The 18,407-nt window shown below is 33.2% G+C and overlaps 1 protein-coding gene across 4 annotated transcripts in view; it reads left to right on the forward strand.

Annotated features, from left to right (window-relative positions):
- Positions 1-18,407, forward strand: part of PIK3C2G (phosphatidylinositol-4-phosphate 3-kinase catalytic subunit type 2 gamma) — a 266,594-nt gene that overhangs the window by 27,167 nt on the left and 221,020 nt on the right. For all 4 annotated transcript variants that reach the window (XR_006721857.2, XM_010946489.3, XM_045510287.2 and 1 more), the window contains exons 6-7: positions 13,533-13,635; positions 17,929-17,999. Coding sequence is in view for 3 of the 4 variants with exons in the window: in XM_010946489.3 (XP_010944791.2) it covers positions 13,533-13,635; positions 17,929-17,999 (174 nt within the window). In the remaining variant the exon portion in view is untranslated. The remainder of the gene's footprint in view (positions 1-13,532; positions 13,636-17,928; positions 18,000-18,407) is intronic.

The raw sequence follows: 18,407 nt of genomic DNA on the forward strand, positions 1-18,407 counted from the left end.
GCAGCCTCTCAGCTAGCTCGGAGGAACTGCTCTGAAGAGTTAAGTTGGGGAGATCAGCTTATACGTGACTTTGCAGAAGGGGTATATGCAGTCAAACACACGTCCGGGTAGAAGGTCACTGCTAATCAGGAGGCACAGATATCTTAATAATTTTAGTGCTTTTCCAAGTATGGAAAGATGCAAGAAATTGGATTCATAAAGTTTCCCCTGAAAATATCTAACAATCTGAAGGCCCGTTCTGCCACTTTTCGAAGAGCACAGAATTTCTCATTCCTGATCTCTTCCCTGAATACCTTTCAGGGTGTGAAGCTCAGTGACTGCAGTGGCTACTGACTCAATCCTTGTGGAGCCAGATGGCAAGCAACTTTAGCTGGCAGGGGTATTGCACGAGAGGGACAAGTAGACGAGGACAACCAGTTTCAATATGAGTTCAGCAACAATGATACAGTTTTTAGAGAAACAAGTTTTGATATATAAAATAATTCATTAAGTTTGAGACATGTTGAGTACGTGAGTGCCAAGGAGAATCTGATCTTGAGAAAGCAGATCAGATTTTAGAAAATCTGGGGGGACTGGCAATCATTAGCTCTAAGAGGGAATGAAAGTCTTCAAAACAGATGAGATCACATAGCGAGAGTGGCAAAAGAAAGGATATTGAGAACATTAATATTTAAAAGATGGAAGGAGGAAGAGGAGCAGAAGAAGGAAATTGAAAAAAAGCAACTTAAATTTTAGGACATCTTGGAAAACCTGTCTTTCACAAGAAGGAAAGAGAAAATTTCAAATGCTAAATATAGTATCAAGTGCTGAAAATAAGTATTAGATGAGGATTGAAAGATCATCATTAAATTTGGCAATTAGGAAGTTAGCTGGTGATCTAAGTAGAACAAGTTTAGTAAAACAAAGGAAAATAAAGCAAGATTGCAATGAACAAAGAAGAATGGAAGGTGTTAAACAGAAACACATAAGCAGACTGCTCTCTCAGAATAATGTGTGGTGGGAAAAGCCTGGAGAAAAATGGGGTGTCTGATGCTGAGAAGAATCAGTCTGGAGATCTGGGGAATGTGGATAAGAGAGATTTGAAAATAGTCACAAGCTGAAGGGAAAGAACCAATGGAGAGGGGAGTATTGAAGGCAGGAAATACATCAATGGTGAGGAGTTAGAGAGGGTAGGATCAAGGAGACAAATGAAGAGGTTAGTAGTGCTCTGAAGGAGGAACTTGCCTTCCGAGAAAGACAGCAGGAGTTCAAATGAATATGAATTTTAAACAAATTTTAATAACCAGAAAGATAACTATGCACTCGGAAAACTGGAGCTTTGGTACAAACAGGAATGCTTAAGGAAGTGGCATGGAAATGAAAATAATAATAACAACAATAAAACAAGGAAACCTACTTTACTTATTAAAAGCCTCTGTTTACAGGCTAGAGTTTTCACACGTAATGTCATTCATTCTCATATAAGAAAAGCATGATTATTCCTATTTTACATATGGGAAAATAGAGGCTAAAAAAATTAAATGACTTGCCATAAAGTTGGTGATAAAATTGGAAGCAGCAATGTCAGGGTAGCACGGGTTTATCTGTGTGCCCAGCCCACAGTCTTTCCACTCCATAATGAAGCCTCCTTTCATGATAAAGGGCCACTTGAAAACAAAAACTACAGGGTAACCCTTCATAAGAATAATGACCATATATACAAAAAAAAAAAAAAAAAAAGAATAATGACCATGTATTAGTGCACTAAACATGGGTTTATAATCCAACATACAGCATTTAGGCAAAATTTAAGGAAAAGAAACATAACGCACAGGGCATTCATTTTCTGACCTATATAAAAATTTTCAAAATCTTTACTCAGGAAATGTTTAGAAATGATTTGACTAAAATAATGATAAGTCATAGTCACTGAAGATGGACTTTACTGTCACTTCCAAATTTCTGACTAGATAAAAATTAATTTTCTTTTTGGAATTTTGAGACTGTTTAAGCAAGTAATATGAAAGCAAATCCTTCCCACTATTGCTAACACTACTCTATCACTATTGCTGGCAACATGAGTTAACCTCCTTTAACTTCAAATTCTTTTCCTTCTAAAAACTGAATTTTAAATATATTTTTCTACTTTAAAAATGAGCTGTAGGATTATACTTTAGCAATCTTTAATTCCAAATGTAAAACTTTTATTAAGCCTCTGCTAGTCCTTTCATTATGTACGGATTGCTTTAAGCTCCTGTGAGTCATAATTCTAAATAAATTAAAAATGTTATATGGTTGTTAAAATATACTAAACTAAAGAATGGAAAAGTAGTCCCCTTTCAAAAAAAAAAACCTACTATTACTTTTGTAGAATGATGCAGAAAGATTTTTCATTTTAAGCTTCCCTTATGTTATCAGAACTATGCTTCTTAATCTGCTTTATGAAGATAGTGATAAATTATATTTAGTTGCTACTTTTGCAGTTTCTCATCTACTTTGGATTAGATAAGGGAAGATTCTTAAAATTTAAACTCCTGGGTGATGCTGAAGATGAAGCCGATGGTCCATGGTTCACATTTCAAGGAGTAAGCTATTAGAGGCCAGGGGTTACTAGTGACTTCAGAATTTTGACTCAATGGGAAAAAATACATAATTAAAAAAAAAAAAACAGTGTCTTGCACGAATACTGAATTTAGTCAACAAAACAATTAAGATGTTACACTTCATAACATATTGAAAAATGAAGAAAGGTAACTTTCCTAGCAAGCCCAAATTCCTCTTTTCATAAGTCAACTATTTTACTTTTATAACTCATTGAACCCTCATCTTAATCTAGTATTACAAATGTTTTCTGTCAATTAAAATCTATTCTCACTCTGTCTCTGGCTCTTGCTCTGGAACTTCCTCTCCCTGTTCAATGCTTTTACAAATCCAGTAATTCACTTTAATATCACGTTTCCATAAGTCTTCTTAAAATAAGAAGGTTACTGACATCTTATACCTGGTTATCATTCTCTCCTTACCAGACACTTCAATTAATATCAAGTAGAGTTTCCTTAACTATCAGTAGTTTCCTCAAAAACCGCTTTATAAACAGGGTATTTAAATTATGAGTAAAGAGTAAATCAAAGCATTAAAACTTTACTGACTTAATCATAGGCTCTTCATAGCTTAAAACAAAGTTGTGCACAATATGAAGTCTGGATACTGAATCAGCAAATGAGAGAAAGATTAAATAGAGAAATAACAAAAAAATGTTAACACCTTCCGTTACATTCCTGGTTTTAGCCTCCAAATTAATTACCATGGTGGGAGTGTCCTTGGAAGTGCCACTTACTAGGAGTGCAGGTTTTTCTGTTTCTTACTCCTCATCTATGTGATTTAAGTAATTTCCCAAAAATCTTGCTGTAAGTCTTACTTTCTAATTCAACTTAAAAACAATTTTCCTTATCAGCAGCTATGTGAAACAACGAAATTTACTGCTTAAAAGCTTTTGTTGAGTAAATCACGACTGCACTGTCAGCAGTAAACCACAAGTGCCACATAAAGAGAAAGTGAACAATCTTTCTTGAAAATTCTGCTTGGATCTGTTGCTTACAGTTATGGTCAGGCTTTACATCCTTGATTTAAATAACACAAAATAAAATTTTTCTTTATTAGTTAATTGACTCAGAGTACTAAAAAAATGTAAATGAAAAAGAAAACCTATGGTAATTACAAATCTTACTTTGAAATTGTCATATACATTCTTAAATCTAAATTCAGAAAGCAGTATCCAGCTCTCTATTCCTCACTAGCATTGATTAGTTTTAGTTTTTTGCAGGGGAGGGGAGGTAATTAGGTTTGTTTGTTTGTTTGTTTATTGGAGATTGAACCCAGGACCTTGTGTATGCTAAGCATGTGCTCTACCACTCGAACTATACCCTCCCCCCAAGCATTGATTAGTTTGATCTGACCATCTACTGGGGAGTCCTTTTTCTCTCTCCTGACCTCTCTGAGGAGAGAAAATGTTGAATTCCTTTGATTAGAGTGAGAAAGTCCCCTGCAAATATTAAATCTAATTAGAATTTTAAAATAATCCTCTTAAGAAAACTTCTATTTAAAAAAAAAATGTTTTACCTAATCCCATGACAATTTGTATTAATTTATTCTTTAAACATTTGATTATAAATTGGAATTGCCTTTTATTCAACATAAAAATCAGACTACTAATTACCAGTGAGGAAAAGGGTAGGTGATAGTGCATAAAGTTTAAGGTAATAGATTATACTCCTTAGCAGTAAAAACTTACTTGCACATATTCTTGGGGAGGGAATATGAGTCTTTTCATTCTCAATGAAATTAAGGATTTCATTTTGCAAACCTGAATTGATTATTTTCAGCATATTCAGAACAGACTAAAAATTCCAATATTATATAAACTACTCTGTTATTACTTTTTAGATTTACTTTGAGGAAAGAAATAGATTAAGGTGTGTTTCTCTTTTACGTAACTTTGCCTTCCTCTTTTAAAATCACAGAACCATATCAGAGCATCAGAAAGAACACATCATATCTTTGAGAGCTCTCACACACAATAATAAAAACATGATCTGTGAATAAATCATTCATTAAGAGTATCTTGAGTTATTTAATTTAGTTTGGATCTCCTTCAAAGTACTTTTCCTAATGTTTTAAAATTAACTTTCATTGCTATCTTTAATAAGTAGTTAACTAAAAATTAATAATAATATACCTTGTAAACTTGCATTTGGTTCTAACCAATAACTGTGTACTAGAACAAATGTCCTAACATGTGAATACTCCATATATACCTTCATTTGTAAGCAATTCCCCAAAGAATGAGCCTGTGCTTGATAGAGGTTGATTATTATTGAAAGAAACATATAAAAATTATAGCGTGTTTCTGCCCCAAGTTTTTTAAAAAGCTTTGTGATTGTGCAAGCATCATTAGCCAACAGACTTGATAAAAATAGTCACAAAGCTATTGCATGATTTTCCCATGAAGACAAGGCAAATCAGAACAAAATGCAGGTACACAATTTCATTATACCTAAAACTATAATAGCCAACATGCAGCTATCAAGTCATTTTTGTTACTCAAAAATATTTTATAAAATTTAATTTTTTTCAGTTATAAATTACCAATATTTATTTTAACCACATAAGGCAAATTCAAAGTTTTTTTTAAAGGCTAGAGAAAGTAGGGGGAAGTAACAAACTTCTAAAAGCTAAGAATTATTAATCCCTCTAATTTTGAATTAATGGAGGTTTAAATAACCTAGCTCTCTGTTTTTCTTAAATAAGGTAAAGAAATTAGCTGAGTATTTTAATTATATAGTATTTCAAATTATTCAATATCACTTTAATAAGGCTTTAATGTGCTATTTAAATCAAGAATGAATGGTCTGTATTAAAGACCACTGAATGTTTCTTCTCTGGAGATTTTTGGGAAAAACAATGCAACCTTCAAATAGAATAAAATTTATATTTTTAATCTTCTAGGTTTGTGACTGCATTACGAATTTTACATACCATACCCCCCAAATAACTGGAGTTTAGTATATATTTTTGCAAAAGATACAAAGTTCGAGCTTCACTGCTTTGTCTCTTTCATGCTGATGGACCCTCGGTGTTAGTTAACATCATTTATACAGATTGTTGGGCTATTACTTGTCTTTTATGAATGCATTGCTAAATAGAGAGGGCACTGTAGAATTATTAAGTTGTTATAAAACATTTCCTCTAGATTAAAAAAAATTCCTTGAAGTATATTCAATTTCATTTTCTTTTTGATTTAAAAAAAGTATGTTACTATAGATGCAAAAGAATAAACCACATTCAAGCAAAGAGGCAATCAGGGATAGCTGCCTTTTTACAGGCTGGAGGGAATCCTTAAGCAAAATGGGGTAAGATCTCTTTGGTCCAGTCTTCCCTTGAGTAGTTGCTGTTGGTATCAATTTACGCCCCATAGAAGGTCTCTGCTCAAAACCATGACTCTCCTCTACTAACCACCCCATGGCTGTAAGCCCTAGTTTCAAGATTTCACCTATGCTTATCTCTCCAAGTCATGAAGGTTAACTTTTCTTATTCATGGTTCCCTTGAAAGCAAAATAACTATAAATGTGAGGAGCGCTGGTCAAGGAAAACAACATACTGCTAATATTTATCTATGCTGAGCCAGCAACAAATATCACTGGCATAAAATCCAGGGCATTTCCACTAGTTACAAGGCTTACTAGAACTAAAGATATGGTAGATGTAACACCATAGAAATTTTTAAGTGGCAATCATCAAAGGACTGTATATAATTAATATCTTAATATTTTGTTATTCTCACATTTCCTAGTCCACCTAAGTATCAAAAGTCAGCTTAATTACTGAGTTTTCCTAAAGAAATATATTTAAAAGCTGTCAGCAATTTTGGCTTTCAATATTTATAAAATCAAATTAAAATGCTTTTTTTCTACGTCGACTATGTCACAAAACATCTGTGTGACTACTTTCTAAACGTACGAATGGAAACAGTTAGAACTAGATATCCTATCAAATAAGGATATGTATTTATGCCCATGAAAGAGGAATGCTGATAAATGTGAATTTTTTCAGTAGTGCAGGGGCTGATGGGAATCAGTACTCACAGGTTGGACATTATTTAGGGTGTCTTTTCAGCCCACAGGACAATTTTAAAGTATTTGTGTATCATTTTCTTGGTGTTAGGGTCATGAATCTCTCTTTATATAAACATACTGCCATAGAAATACTTTAAAATACCATGAGCTACTTATGAATAGGAAATAGGAGTAATTATGTGCAAAGATTCAGCCTTTTGGTGTTCATCTTAAATGACAGGTATGCTCATAACAGTTTCTAAAATAGTAACTAGCATATAGCTGGAATCAAACATTTGTTGAGAGAAGAAATAAATGGATGTGCAGAATTTTGATTTACCAGTATTTATGAAGACGAAAACAAAACTTCTGACTGTGTCTTAATGATTGAGTTCATTTAACAGTTGAAATTTTTTACATGATTATTAAACAAAACTACTAAGCAGCTATATTTGAAATGTTACCAGGTTGAGAAAAACACCTGGTCTGTATAATCTGAAATAGAAAATTCTAATGTTCACATTACAAACCTAGTAATACTGTGGCCTGTACTCTTAAGTGTTCAAACTCTGCTCTCCACATTACCCATCTCAGTGGCAGTATTTTTCATTTCTCTTTATCTTGGTATGGTAGCCCTTCTTCCTATCTTTTCTGATACCACAAGTCCTCAAACACACATTTGATTTTCCTTATCCCAATTACTAATTAAATTCTATATACCACCATTCTTTCTATTCTTTAATGCTTTATTTTCTGTTTCTTCTCTTTCATTTTCTCTAGATCAGCACTATCTAATAGAAATACAGTGTGGGCCACATAATTGAGTTTTCTAGCCACATTAAGAAGATACAAAAAGAAACGGGGGGAAATAAATTTTAATGCAGTATTTTATTTAGCTCAATATACCCCAAATGTTATCATTTCACCATGAAATCAAAATTTTAAATATATTGAGATGTTTTATATTACTTTTGTATGCTAAGCCTTCAAAATTCAGTGCATATTTTATGTTTACAGCACATCTTGACTCAGACCAGCCACGTGTCACGTGCTCAGTAGCCACACGCGTCTAATAGCTACAATGTTAGACAGTGTAACCCTAGGTTATCAAAGACAAATCAAAACAGTGGTCTTGCCAAAAAGTGATGGCAAAGTGGTGAATAAGAGTTGATAGCTCTTATTAAAATGTGATGGTTATTGGAGAATCTGCAGTCCTTTAAATAACATCAGAAATTTAAAAGTGACAATTCCAGCACAGTAACAGTTTTTGTTATTGCTAACACACACACGAAAAGGACTGTTTAGTATTTTAAACACGATGCCCCCCAAAAGATGATGTGCCGAATACAACACGTTTCTGTGACACGAATTAGCTTTTCAGAAAAGTCACCTTCATACACGTACATTTTTCGGGCATATTAATGTTCTGCTCCACTAAGTAACACTGGCTGAACGCAAAGTACACATGACACTGCTGAGGGTGACAGTGTTGTCCCAGTGACCAGCGACCATTCACCCGACATGCAATTTTTTCTCAACTTGGCCTCAGGCTCTGTCTTGAAAATGCTCACTGAAGAATTCACAATTTTTGCACATGCTGTCCTCATATTATATTCAACAGCATCAAAATTTTCTTATATCCCCTTCCATCAAGGTAAAGACACTTTAAAAAGCCAGGTTTATTACTTACTATAATGTTTCTTTAAGTTTCTGAAATTAGATGTGTCTTTTTAAGACTGTGCTAGTGTTTGCATTGAGGGGTATGTGTGTGTGTGTGTGTGTGTGTGTGTGTGTGTGCGTACAAGCACATGTGCTCTGATTAGAGACCTGCATTGGTCTGAGTGGTCTCCCCCAGCCCTATTTCCCCATGAGACCTTTTACTTTTAGCCCACAATTTGCAGAACACCTCATTCCCCCCTTTTATGAGAAGAAACACATGTATCACATTATAGCAGGAATGCTTGACTCCATAAACAAACTTCAAGTGTGCTATATTTACTACAAATATTTATGTTCTAATCTCTAGTCTTATTTTGTTGAACCCAGTGTCCTTACTTGCAAAATAAGACCAGAAAAGTACTTCCTTTCCATTTTTTGAGATCTTTCTTCCTGCAAAATTATTCCCATAATTGAAATGATAATAACATATATTCAGGACTGCATTAATATACTAGACTGAAAATGTAAGTTTACCCACCAGACCACCAAAATTCTCATGAAATGATAGGAAAAAATATTAATAGAAAACCTTCTGGTAAAACAAGAAAGAGTGAGAGCATGGGAAGGGCAGAATGACTGCAAGGGGACTGCGGAGTTCTCACGGAAATGTCGAAAGATGTTTAAAATAGGAGGGGTTTGGGACATTCGTTTGACAGCTTTATAAAAAACAGACAGTCTTCTAAGGAATAATGAATATTCAAAATTAGCTCAAGGAGAAATATAAAATAGAACAAAGAGCAGTAGGGAGTGAAAAATGTAGTTTTAGGCAAATTGCACCAAACCTTGAGGGAATATATAATTCTCAATTATATAAACTATTCCAGGACAGAGAAAAAGGTATATGTGGCTTACAAGGTTAGTTTAATTGTAATGCCTAAAATAAATAAAGACAAAACACAAAACATTAAGATTATAGGCCTATCTACATTTTGCTGTATTAAAAAAAAAATCCTTTAAAATTGCAAATTAAATCTACCAGTGGATACATCTACTCAAGAATGTAAAGATAATTACACCTTAGAAAAATCTACTGATTTAGTTAAAATATTAACACATTCAAGGAAAAAAGGTCTTCTCAATATGATGCATCCAGTAGATGCAGAAAACTCATTAAATAAAGTCTGAAGCTTATTCATCATTTTTAAAAAAATCAAGAAAATAGACAAGAAAAGGATATACCAGGAACACAAAACTATCATTTGTCAATCATTTGATGCATTCTCTATAAAGTCAAGAAAAAGAAAAGGATGTCTATTTTCATTACTACTATTGAACTGTGTGCCAAGAATCCTAGACATCACAATAAGATTAAAAAAAAAAAAAAAAAGGAAGAAAAATAGTGGAAAGCAATAGATGAAGTTGAATTACTTTAAAATAACATATTTTTCTACTTAGAAAATCCAAAATGATCAACTGAAGAACCACTAGGTATTATAACAGGATTCCACAAGTAAAATCAAGACATAAACCCAACTAATAAATATTATGGAAAAATCTTTGAATTGTAATAGAACAGAATCCATGAAATATCTTGCAAAAGGCATATGTGTAAGATCTATCTGAAAGAAAACTAAAACTTACTCAAGGGCATAAAAGAGAACCAGACTGTATGTAGACATACACTTTTCCTTGGAAGGATTCAATATTATAAAAAAGCCAACTAATTTTTATATAACTCCATAAATAAAATGTCAACAGTATATTAGCATTTCTCCTTAACATTGCCACACTAATTCTAAAATTGTTCTGGAAGAGAAATTGCACAAAGATAATTTTTTTAAATGACGACTCTCATTTATTCCTACACTTCAGATATGCTAGGAAATTAAATAACTGAAGCAATTTGGTATTGGCACAGGAATAGATGTATGGGTTAATGGAATATTTAGTGTCCAGAAATAGATCCTATATTTTTGAAAATTGTTCATGTGTTAAATGTGTCAGGTCAAAGATGAAAAGATGTCCTCATTAATTAGGGATGTTTGGGTAAATTGTAATTATGTTGGAAAAATGTCTGAAATTGGACCTGTATATTCCTCTTTACTCAATAAATGCATTCCAGATAGATCATTAAAAACTATTACTGCTGAATTAAATGTACAAGATACAACTTTAAAAGATTAGAATAATCTTCTTAAGAATCTAAACCAGTTCTTCATTCAGGCTGTTCCCCAAGTCCAAGAATATGCTCCTTACTATAGAAGCTGGAACTGGAAATTAAAGATAATTGCTTACAGGTTTGGTTTATGCCAGAAAGATACAAAATTGTAATCAGCAGATCCTCATCTTATATCAATGGCTTCCTTTATTCTAGCACCAAAACTTTGGATATTGAGAAGCTATTTAATTATTTTTAGTTTCAAAATAAAGTATATTAAATACCTATATTTTCTATAATTCCCTCTAACTTTTTTGATCAACTGATCTACTTTTCTTGATTTCATCAGGTAAATTATAAAAGAATCTGGAAACAAAATTTGAAATGATCTCTACTTGGACAACTGTTGTGTAATGAAAGAGAGCTAAACTGAAGTCATATTAAGCTCTAAGCTTTCTTTGATAGTGTGATCTAAATAATGACTGAGTTGAGGTTGAAATGGAAAAGATTTAAGATATGTTTTCCTTAAAAATATTAGGCAACCAATGGAAAATCAAAATATATTTATGTCCCCAAGCCTCTAAAGATAAATAGAGAAATAAAGAGATGCAAAGAAGATTCAAATAATCACAGAAAAAGGAAAAAATTTAAATAACAAATATGGTTAATATAAACCTACAATAACATAGCAAATGGCATTGCTATGAGTGGAACAGTTTAAATTTTCTGATTAAGAAGCAAAGTCACAGAAAACAAGTTAAAAGAAATTCAGCTATAGGTTAGAGACAGCTAAAATAAAATGACCTCATTCTTAATATAAATGTAAGTGTGATTGGCCTTTTATTTTGGCCTACAAAAAAAGTGCAATAAACTCTTGGTAATTGTTATTTTGGAAAAAGAGAAAGAAATAATTTAAAAATTTTGTTTTGTTTTATACAATTTAGTACAATTCTAATGTTTTCCCTAAAAATATATTTCTATAATGCAGCTATAAAAAAGAGAAAATTTATAGGGAAAAAATTCTCTACAAAATCTGATAATTACCCAGACCCTACCATACACACACACACACACACACACACACACACACACAGTGAGGCAAAGATAAGGGAAGAACTTTAGAAAGGAGAAATAAATAAAATAAAATTTAGCAAATAAAAATATAAGATGTTCAGTTAAATTTGAATTTCAAAAATTCCAATTTTTTTAATATAAGTAGGTATCAAATATTACATGAAACATACTTATAATAAAAAGTTTTATTAACTGTTATGTGAAATTCATATATACTGGACATCTATTTTATCTGGCAACCCCAGTAAGGGATATACATACAGGTGAGTGAAGTAAAGTCAGTCCAAGACAGCAGTAGCCATATCAGAGGTTGAATTCACTGGACAGGGGTCCAGGGTCCAGACTTCAACACACTGAGGAAAGTAAGCTTTGAGAGCAAAGTGGGTCACTACTCTTAAAGTGGTTGCCGAATAGGAACAGGAAAACAGAACTCTCAGCGTGGAAAGGAGAGCTGGGGTCAGGGGAGGTGGAAGGAAAGGAACTTGAGTATATGTGACAGAATATGAGAACGGCCCCTGGAGGAAGGCAGGAATCAGTGATTCCAGGAACTCAAGGAATACACTGGCCATGCCTTATGTCTAGACGAGCAGTAGAAATACCCCAAGGAACGATACAAAAGCACTGTGGATGGCAGTGGCATGGGAATCTAGGTTAGAGTAACAAGAGGAAAGGTTAATAGGAGGGGAAAAACATGCTGTGAACACCAATATTCACCATTTTGGTGGGTGGATCGGTGCTGGGTTTTCTTAAAAAATAGCAACTGTCAGAATAAGAACATTTACAGAGAATACAGCAGTTATCAAGAGAGCAACGCTCTATTTGTCTGACATTGCTGGGACTAGTAAGTTCCAAATATTTAATGAATTTTCCAGATAAAAGAATATATCCTCTTAAGAGCCCCAATTTTTTTTATTGAAACATAGTTGATTTATAATGTGTTAGTTTCACGGCCAAATTTTTAATACAAGTGTTTTTTTCTCCTGAAATCCTTCATATATTTGACCAAGGTCCTTAAATAAAGTGCTACATTAACATAATTTATCCTTTGTAATGACTCAGAGTCACTAGCGATATCAAAATTTAAAGCTGTAAAGGAGATCATATAATAAAAGCCCTTCATTTAAAAGTGCAATCAGTTGAATTCAAAACAATACGTTATGAATCAGTAACTTACTGTGCTCATCATTTAATTTGTAATTAGGAAATATTGAGAGAGAGAGAGAGATAGAAAGGAAGGAAAGGAGGGAGGGAGACAGAAAGAAAGTAAGAGAGAAAGGAAGGAAGGAAAAGAAAAGAAAATTGTACCATTAGAAATTTCTTTTTTTTTTTTTTAAACTGGGGGGTGGGGTGGGGTGGTAATTAGATTTATTTATTTATTTATTTATTCATTTTAATGGAGGTACTGGGGATTGAACCCAGGACCTTGTGCATGCTAAGCAAGCACTCTACCACTGAGCTATACCCTCCCCCAGAAATTTCTGAAATGTGTAGGAATATTTTTTGTTTAATCTGCTTGTCAAACCTTTGATGTAGACATTAATATCCCGACTCTAAGAAAGAAAACATTGAGTTTCAGATAGTTCAACTGGCCTAAGGCCAGGAAGCTAATAAATCTGTCCATAAAGCCCATGACATTTCTACCATACTGCTGTTTCCATGACACAGTGGTTAACCATGTACACTTTGTGGCATCAATTAATTGTTCTCAGCTTTGAGACAGCTGAGTAAAACTAACTTCAGATATATTAAGTATTCTTCTTGTCTGTTCAAAATGTGTCTAATCATTTCCTAACATATGCTTTGAAAATAAGTGTAATATCTTGTCAACACTGAATGTGGAGAGATATGTGTGTGTGTGTGTGTGTGTGTGTGTATGAAATTGATAGACAGACAGATATAAAACTAGGAATATATATGTGCATATGTGTGTGTGCATACAATTTTTATCAGACTAAGTTCCAAAAATAAGAAGAAATGAAGTCAGGGAGGAAAACATACACTTGAGGGTATCATGGGATGAAGTGACTGTGTTCATTTTTTTTCTCCTTCAGTGATCATTATTTGGGGAGCCACAGAATATTTCAGAAAAACAAATCTGTTATTCAACTTAATCTACAGAAAAAGAGGGAAGCTCCAGGAAAGCTATCTCGAAAGGTAAGACTTTCTTAGCATTGGTTCCAATTAGCAAATGGATTATTTTAAGGATGATATTCCCAACTTTGGAATGTGTAATTTTGGAATTACACAGATTAATGAATACATTTTCATTTGAGTGTATTTATTAAAACATAGTAAAATATTTATCTATATGTCTGTTAACAATTTGGACTGAAGTAATTACATGAACACATCACTATAACCTCAGTATAATAAATCAATTATTCTCTTGAAAAATCATTTATAAGAAACTTACTACTGTTATCCTATTCATACTATCTATGAATCCACTAGGAAGTGAATGAAATAGAAAACGTGAAGGAGAAACCACAGAAGGAAGAAAAATAACACAACTCTTGTTTTTAATTGAAAATGCAGGTGTCAACACAGTTTTGATCAGGACAGATTAATATTCATAATAAATATAATAAAACTACCTAGAAAGGGATTACTGTACTTTAATGACATAGTTTCATGCTGTTAGATATAAATTTTATTCCCTGTGTGATGTCTTGAGTTGTTTCAAACCCAAATTGCACAGTATGCAGTGAACTTTGATATTTCGGCAGTTTTTTTATCTGTAGAATCTTCCAATTACCTGCTTTAAGCAAAAATCTCATCACCCTGTCATTTACATCAGATAACAGATTTCCAGTGCATGACTCTTTTTTCCTAGTCTGAGGTGATTCATCATAAAAAGTTGTCAGGTGGTGCATTAGGTTGCAATATTTCTATGTGGAACATAACATAATGAGGCCAAAAGAGAGTTGTTTAGAAATATCTTTTGGAACTGGTACCCCGCTCAGCTGGTGTTGACAGCTCCAGGGCTTTGCATCTGAAACCTCTACAAAGAAACATCATAAAGTACAACTAATTCCCTCAATATTAATAAGCCTAAGAGTCTTCAAATTGTTCTCAGTGTTGATGAAAACATTGAAATCACCATGTTTCACTTCAACAGAGGGGAAGAGAAAATGTATGACTCTAATTTCTACTCGTGTTTAGAAGTTACATATTGCTTAAAAAAAAAGTTATCCTACTGGTAGTAACTGACAAATCGCTAACATTTCAGTTTTGTGTAAGTGAAGTTCTATTCTTAAATGCATGTTAACTCCACTACTTTGGTATCATACGTATCGAGCGTATACTTTACATCTAGAAACTTAACATTTCTATCATATTTAATCTTTACAACAATTCCACGTGCCCAATATAATTAAAAATAAGGACACTGAATCCCAGGGAACTCTTGACTTTCCTCAGGCCACGTTCATGGAACTGGCAAGCAGAGGACCTTGGATTTGAGCCCAGTCAGTGATTCTCCACATACCTTATGCTACCATTTTATATGACAGACACTTAGAACTTGTGGGCTACATTCAAAAGTTATAGATGTCAGTTTCAGAGCAATTACTCAGAATTGTGGCTTTATATATTTTTTATTTTGTTTTGTTTTCCGCAGTTTTACCCATATGCCCCAAAGTCTGGGGCATGATCGGTATTCAGTGAATTAACCATATAAAGTAAGGTGCCAGACACTGTTATCAGTGCTTTATATGTACTGAATTTTTTATTATGTACTAGTAATAGTCAAATAGCAAAAATAATAGGATGTTACACTATATGATATTTTAGTCTTTTTACTATTAAAAACTCTGAAACTATATTAATGTTAGTAGAGACACAAACATTTCAAAAATGTACTTATGATATTGAAAATATTGAGGACTATGGACATCAGTGTGTTATGTCTAAATGGTGTATATGTTGCAGTCTGATGTATCACACTTTTTGTTGTAAATTTTTAATACCCATAGAGTAGGTTAAATTACCATTCTAATTGAAAACCCTACATTTAACAAAACAAAAATAAAAAGATAACTGTCTTGTTTTACAGAATCTCCTTTCAGGAATGGATATGGTATGCTGATTAATTTAACATAACTGAGACAATTTAGCAACTTGTGACCCTTTTTCATGATCTGAATTGCTATATTTAAAATAAATGAGCCATGATTTTTTTCTTTTATGAATCCATGCTAAGGGAATGGTAAACAGTCTCCTCTCTTAATTCTATTATTTAAAGTGGTTTCAAAATTCCCTATGATTTTCATAATTTTAGCTGTAAGCTAAATATTTATGAACAATTAAATCTTCTTTCTAGTAAAACAACATAAAATTAACTTGATAATATTATTTTTATATAATATTAGGAATATAATGATTACTATCATTCTATTAAATTTATTGACACCAACACCTTTCAATAGCTATTTTAGCGTTTTCTAATTGTAAAAGGCATTGCAAAACTCAGTACATCTCAGATGGCTTTCCTATTTTAAATTGGCTTTTATTATACTGATATATGGTGATTTTATTCATGTTGTACAAGATTATTCATAAAACAGGCTGACAGTCTTTTTTTAATATTTTTTGGGGGGGGATATAGTTTTTTTCCCTAATGGAGGTACTGGGGATTGAACCCAGGACCTTGTGCATGCTAAGCACGCACTCTACCACTCCTCCCCTCAGTTGACAGTCTTTAGAAATCATTTTAGATTTCAAAAATTTTAAATCTCCATCATGATTAGATGTGATGTGAATGGCTGAGACTTTAAAAAAAATTGTTTTGCCTTTCTCTCTCTCAAATTTGATCAAAAGTATTGCCAACATTGTAAATATTAAATCATAAAATTAAGATTTCTTTCTAGCTCAAGGAAATATTCACAGGACATTAACAGCAATAAACTTTTGTACGGAAAAAGGAAAAAAATACCTTCATATTTTTCTTAACAAGGGTATGACCTTCAGCTTTGCAGAAAAGTAAAACTGCACAATATATTCCATGGACAACTGCTCAGACTTTCCTCCAACATTTTGAGATCCTTTAAATAAAATTTTTTTTCTTGTAAGTGGCTATATGACAAAGGCCAATTTTCCCCTAAAAAGTATCTCTGGAAGCCAAGTAGAGTGGTTTTTAAATAAATATGATTATGCTATTCAGAAAGATGCAAATAAGTCATAGTATCTATATGTTGCTTTGCTTTAGCTTCTGAAAGAAGGCAAATGCCTAACATTACAGTTCACATCTTACTATCTCTCTTTTGGCTCTGCTTTTAACTTTCCATTTTCTCTTCCTTTCTGCTGTCTTTTCCATGCCTAGAGTTGAGCTTTCTCTGTTGCAGAAGAAAAATGTCTTAACCACTATCACACTTTCAGATTTCATCATTCAGTGACTCTAGACGTACATTCCTAGAGAATAAGCCTTCTGTTTTCAAGTTCCTTAGCATTTCTACAAAGTGTTCCTTTCTAATAGCATGCACTCAAGGTGTTGTAGTACAGTGATGACCTTATTGTTTACGTGTAACTTAGCTTCTTTCTTCTTCCTCTCGAAACCACCCAATATAAAAATTAATTTACCTTTGACCTTAAACTGTGTAAAGGTTTTCCTTCTGATGTCTTCTGTCATAAACTCTAATATGTAGTTTTAAAAATAGATGGTGTGTGTACTGACATACAAGATTACTACATGCACCCCAGGCATTGAGACTTGTCAGCTCTCAGGCTTAGCGCCATTGTGTGGTGAAGGAGTGCAATTACAATGGAGAATACTGCAGACTTGCATAGGGTTTTCCTGGAAGAGCTAATCAAGAAGTTAAGACGTGAGCGTGAGCGGAAATGCATATACATGGACCAGAGGACTGATATTTTTGGAGGAGTAGTTTCTCCTCATCTTGGAGGAAAATACAATGCCATCTGATAGCTCCTAGAATTTATACCTATCAGTAGTTGTCATTCATTATCACAACTTAATGTTCGTGAAACGTTAAGTTCTCTTACACTGACGTTTTGGTGGCAAGATACGCAAAAGCTGAAAAATGGAGTTCATTCTGTGTCTGCCGGGCGATCTGGCAAGCTGTCAAGTCTTATACTGCCAGGGCACCCGTGGCCTAAATGTAAAGAAAACGTGAGTGCATGTGGGAGAACTGGTGTCTGAAATCTGCCTCCCTGCTGGGAGAAGTTAACGTTTGACCTTGGTGATGGCAGGATGTTTTTCAACTGTCCTTGGGGTTTATCCTTAACCAAAGCTCAGTTACATGTTCTACTTTTGAAAAGAATGCTTACACAGTTAAGGAGAGTCTTGTAAGGTCTTTAAAACGAAGTATTAAAATGATGAATGAGGGTTATCTAAAGAGGTGAATAAAATGACAGCAGGAAGCTACGAATCTATTTTTATCTGGTTTCATTCCTATTCACTCTATAAATATTAATATATTCTGCTGTCTACAGCATGAAGATGACCACAGTCAGTTTTATCTGAACCAACTTCTAGAATATATGCACATTTGGAAAGTATCCAGGTAAGATATTTTATTTCTGTTCTAAGCCAACTTTCCGACTGAGTTCTCAAATGCCAAATCACAATATTTTCCAGTTGATTGTAAAAACTCTCCTTTCACTAGTACTATGGAAGCTATTGTACATTTAATAGATATCTCCTTTTGGCAAATTCTGTTAATAATTATCTATTCTTCACAGCTATTCAGCTACATTTGAAGAGCCGCTAACACCTTCCAGAACAATCTAACATTCATTTAAAAATCTCTCTGCTACCGGTTATTACATTTTCAAGGTTTTTTTTTTTCTCATTCATTTTGTAAATTTGATTGTACATGCGTCACTAAGCTCTTTGTATAACTGAATTTCCATACTTTGAAAGTCACCATCTCCTGCTTTAAATTCCTTTCTGAAACTCCCTGAAAATAATT

Source organism: Camelus bactrianus, chromosome 34 (assembly GCF_048773025.1).
Source record: "Camelus bactrianus isolate YW-2024 breed Bactrian camel chromosome 34, ASM4877302v1, whole genome shotgun sequence".
Taxonomy (NCBI): Eukaryota; Metazoa; Chordata; class Mammalia; order Artiodactyla; family Camelidae; genus Camelus; species Camelus bactrianus.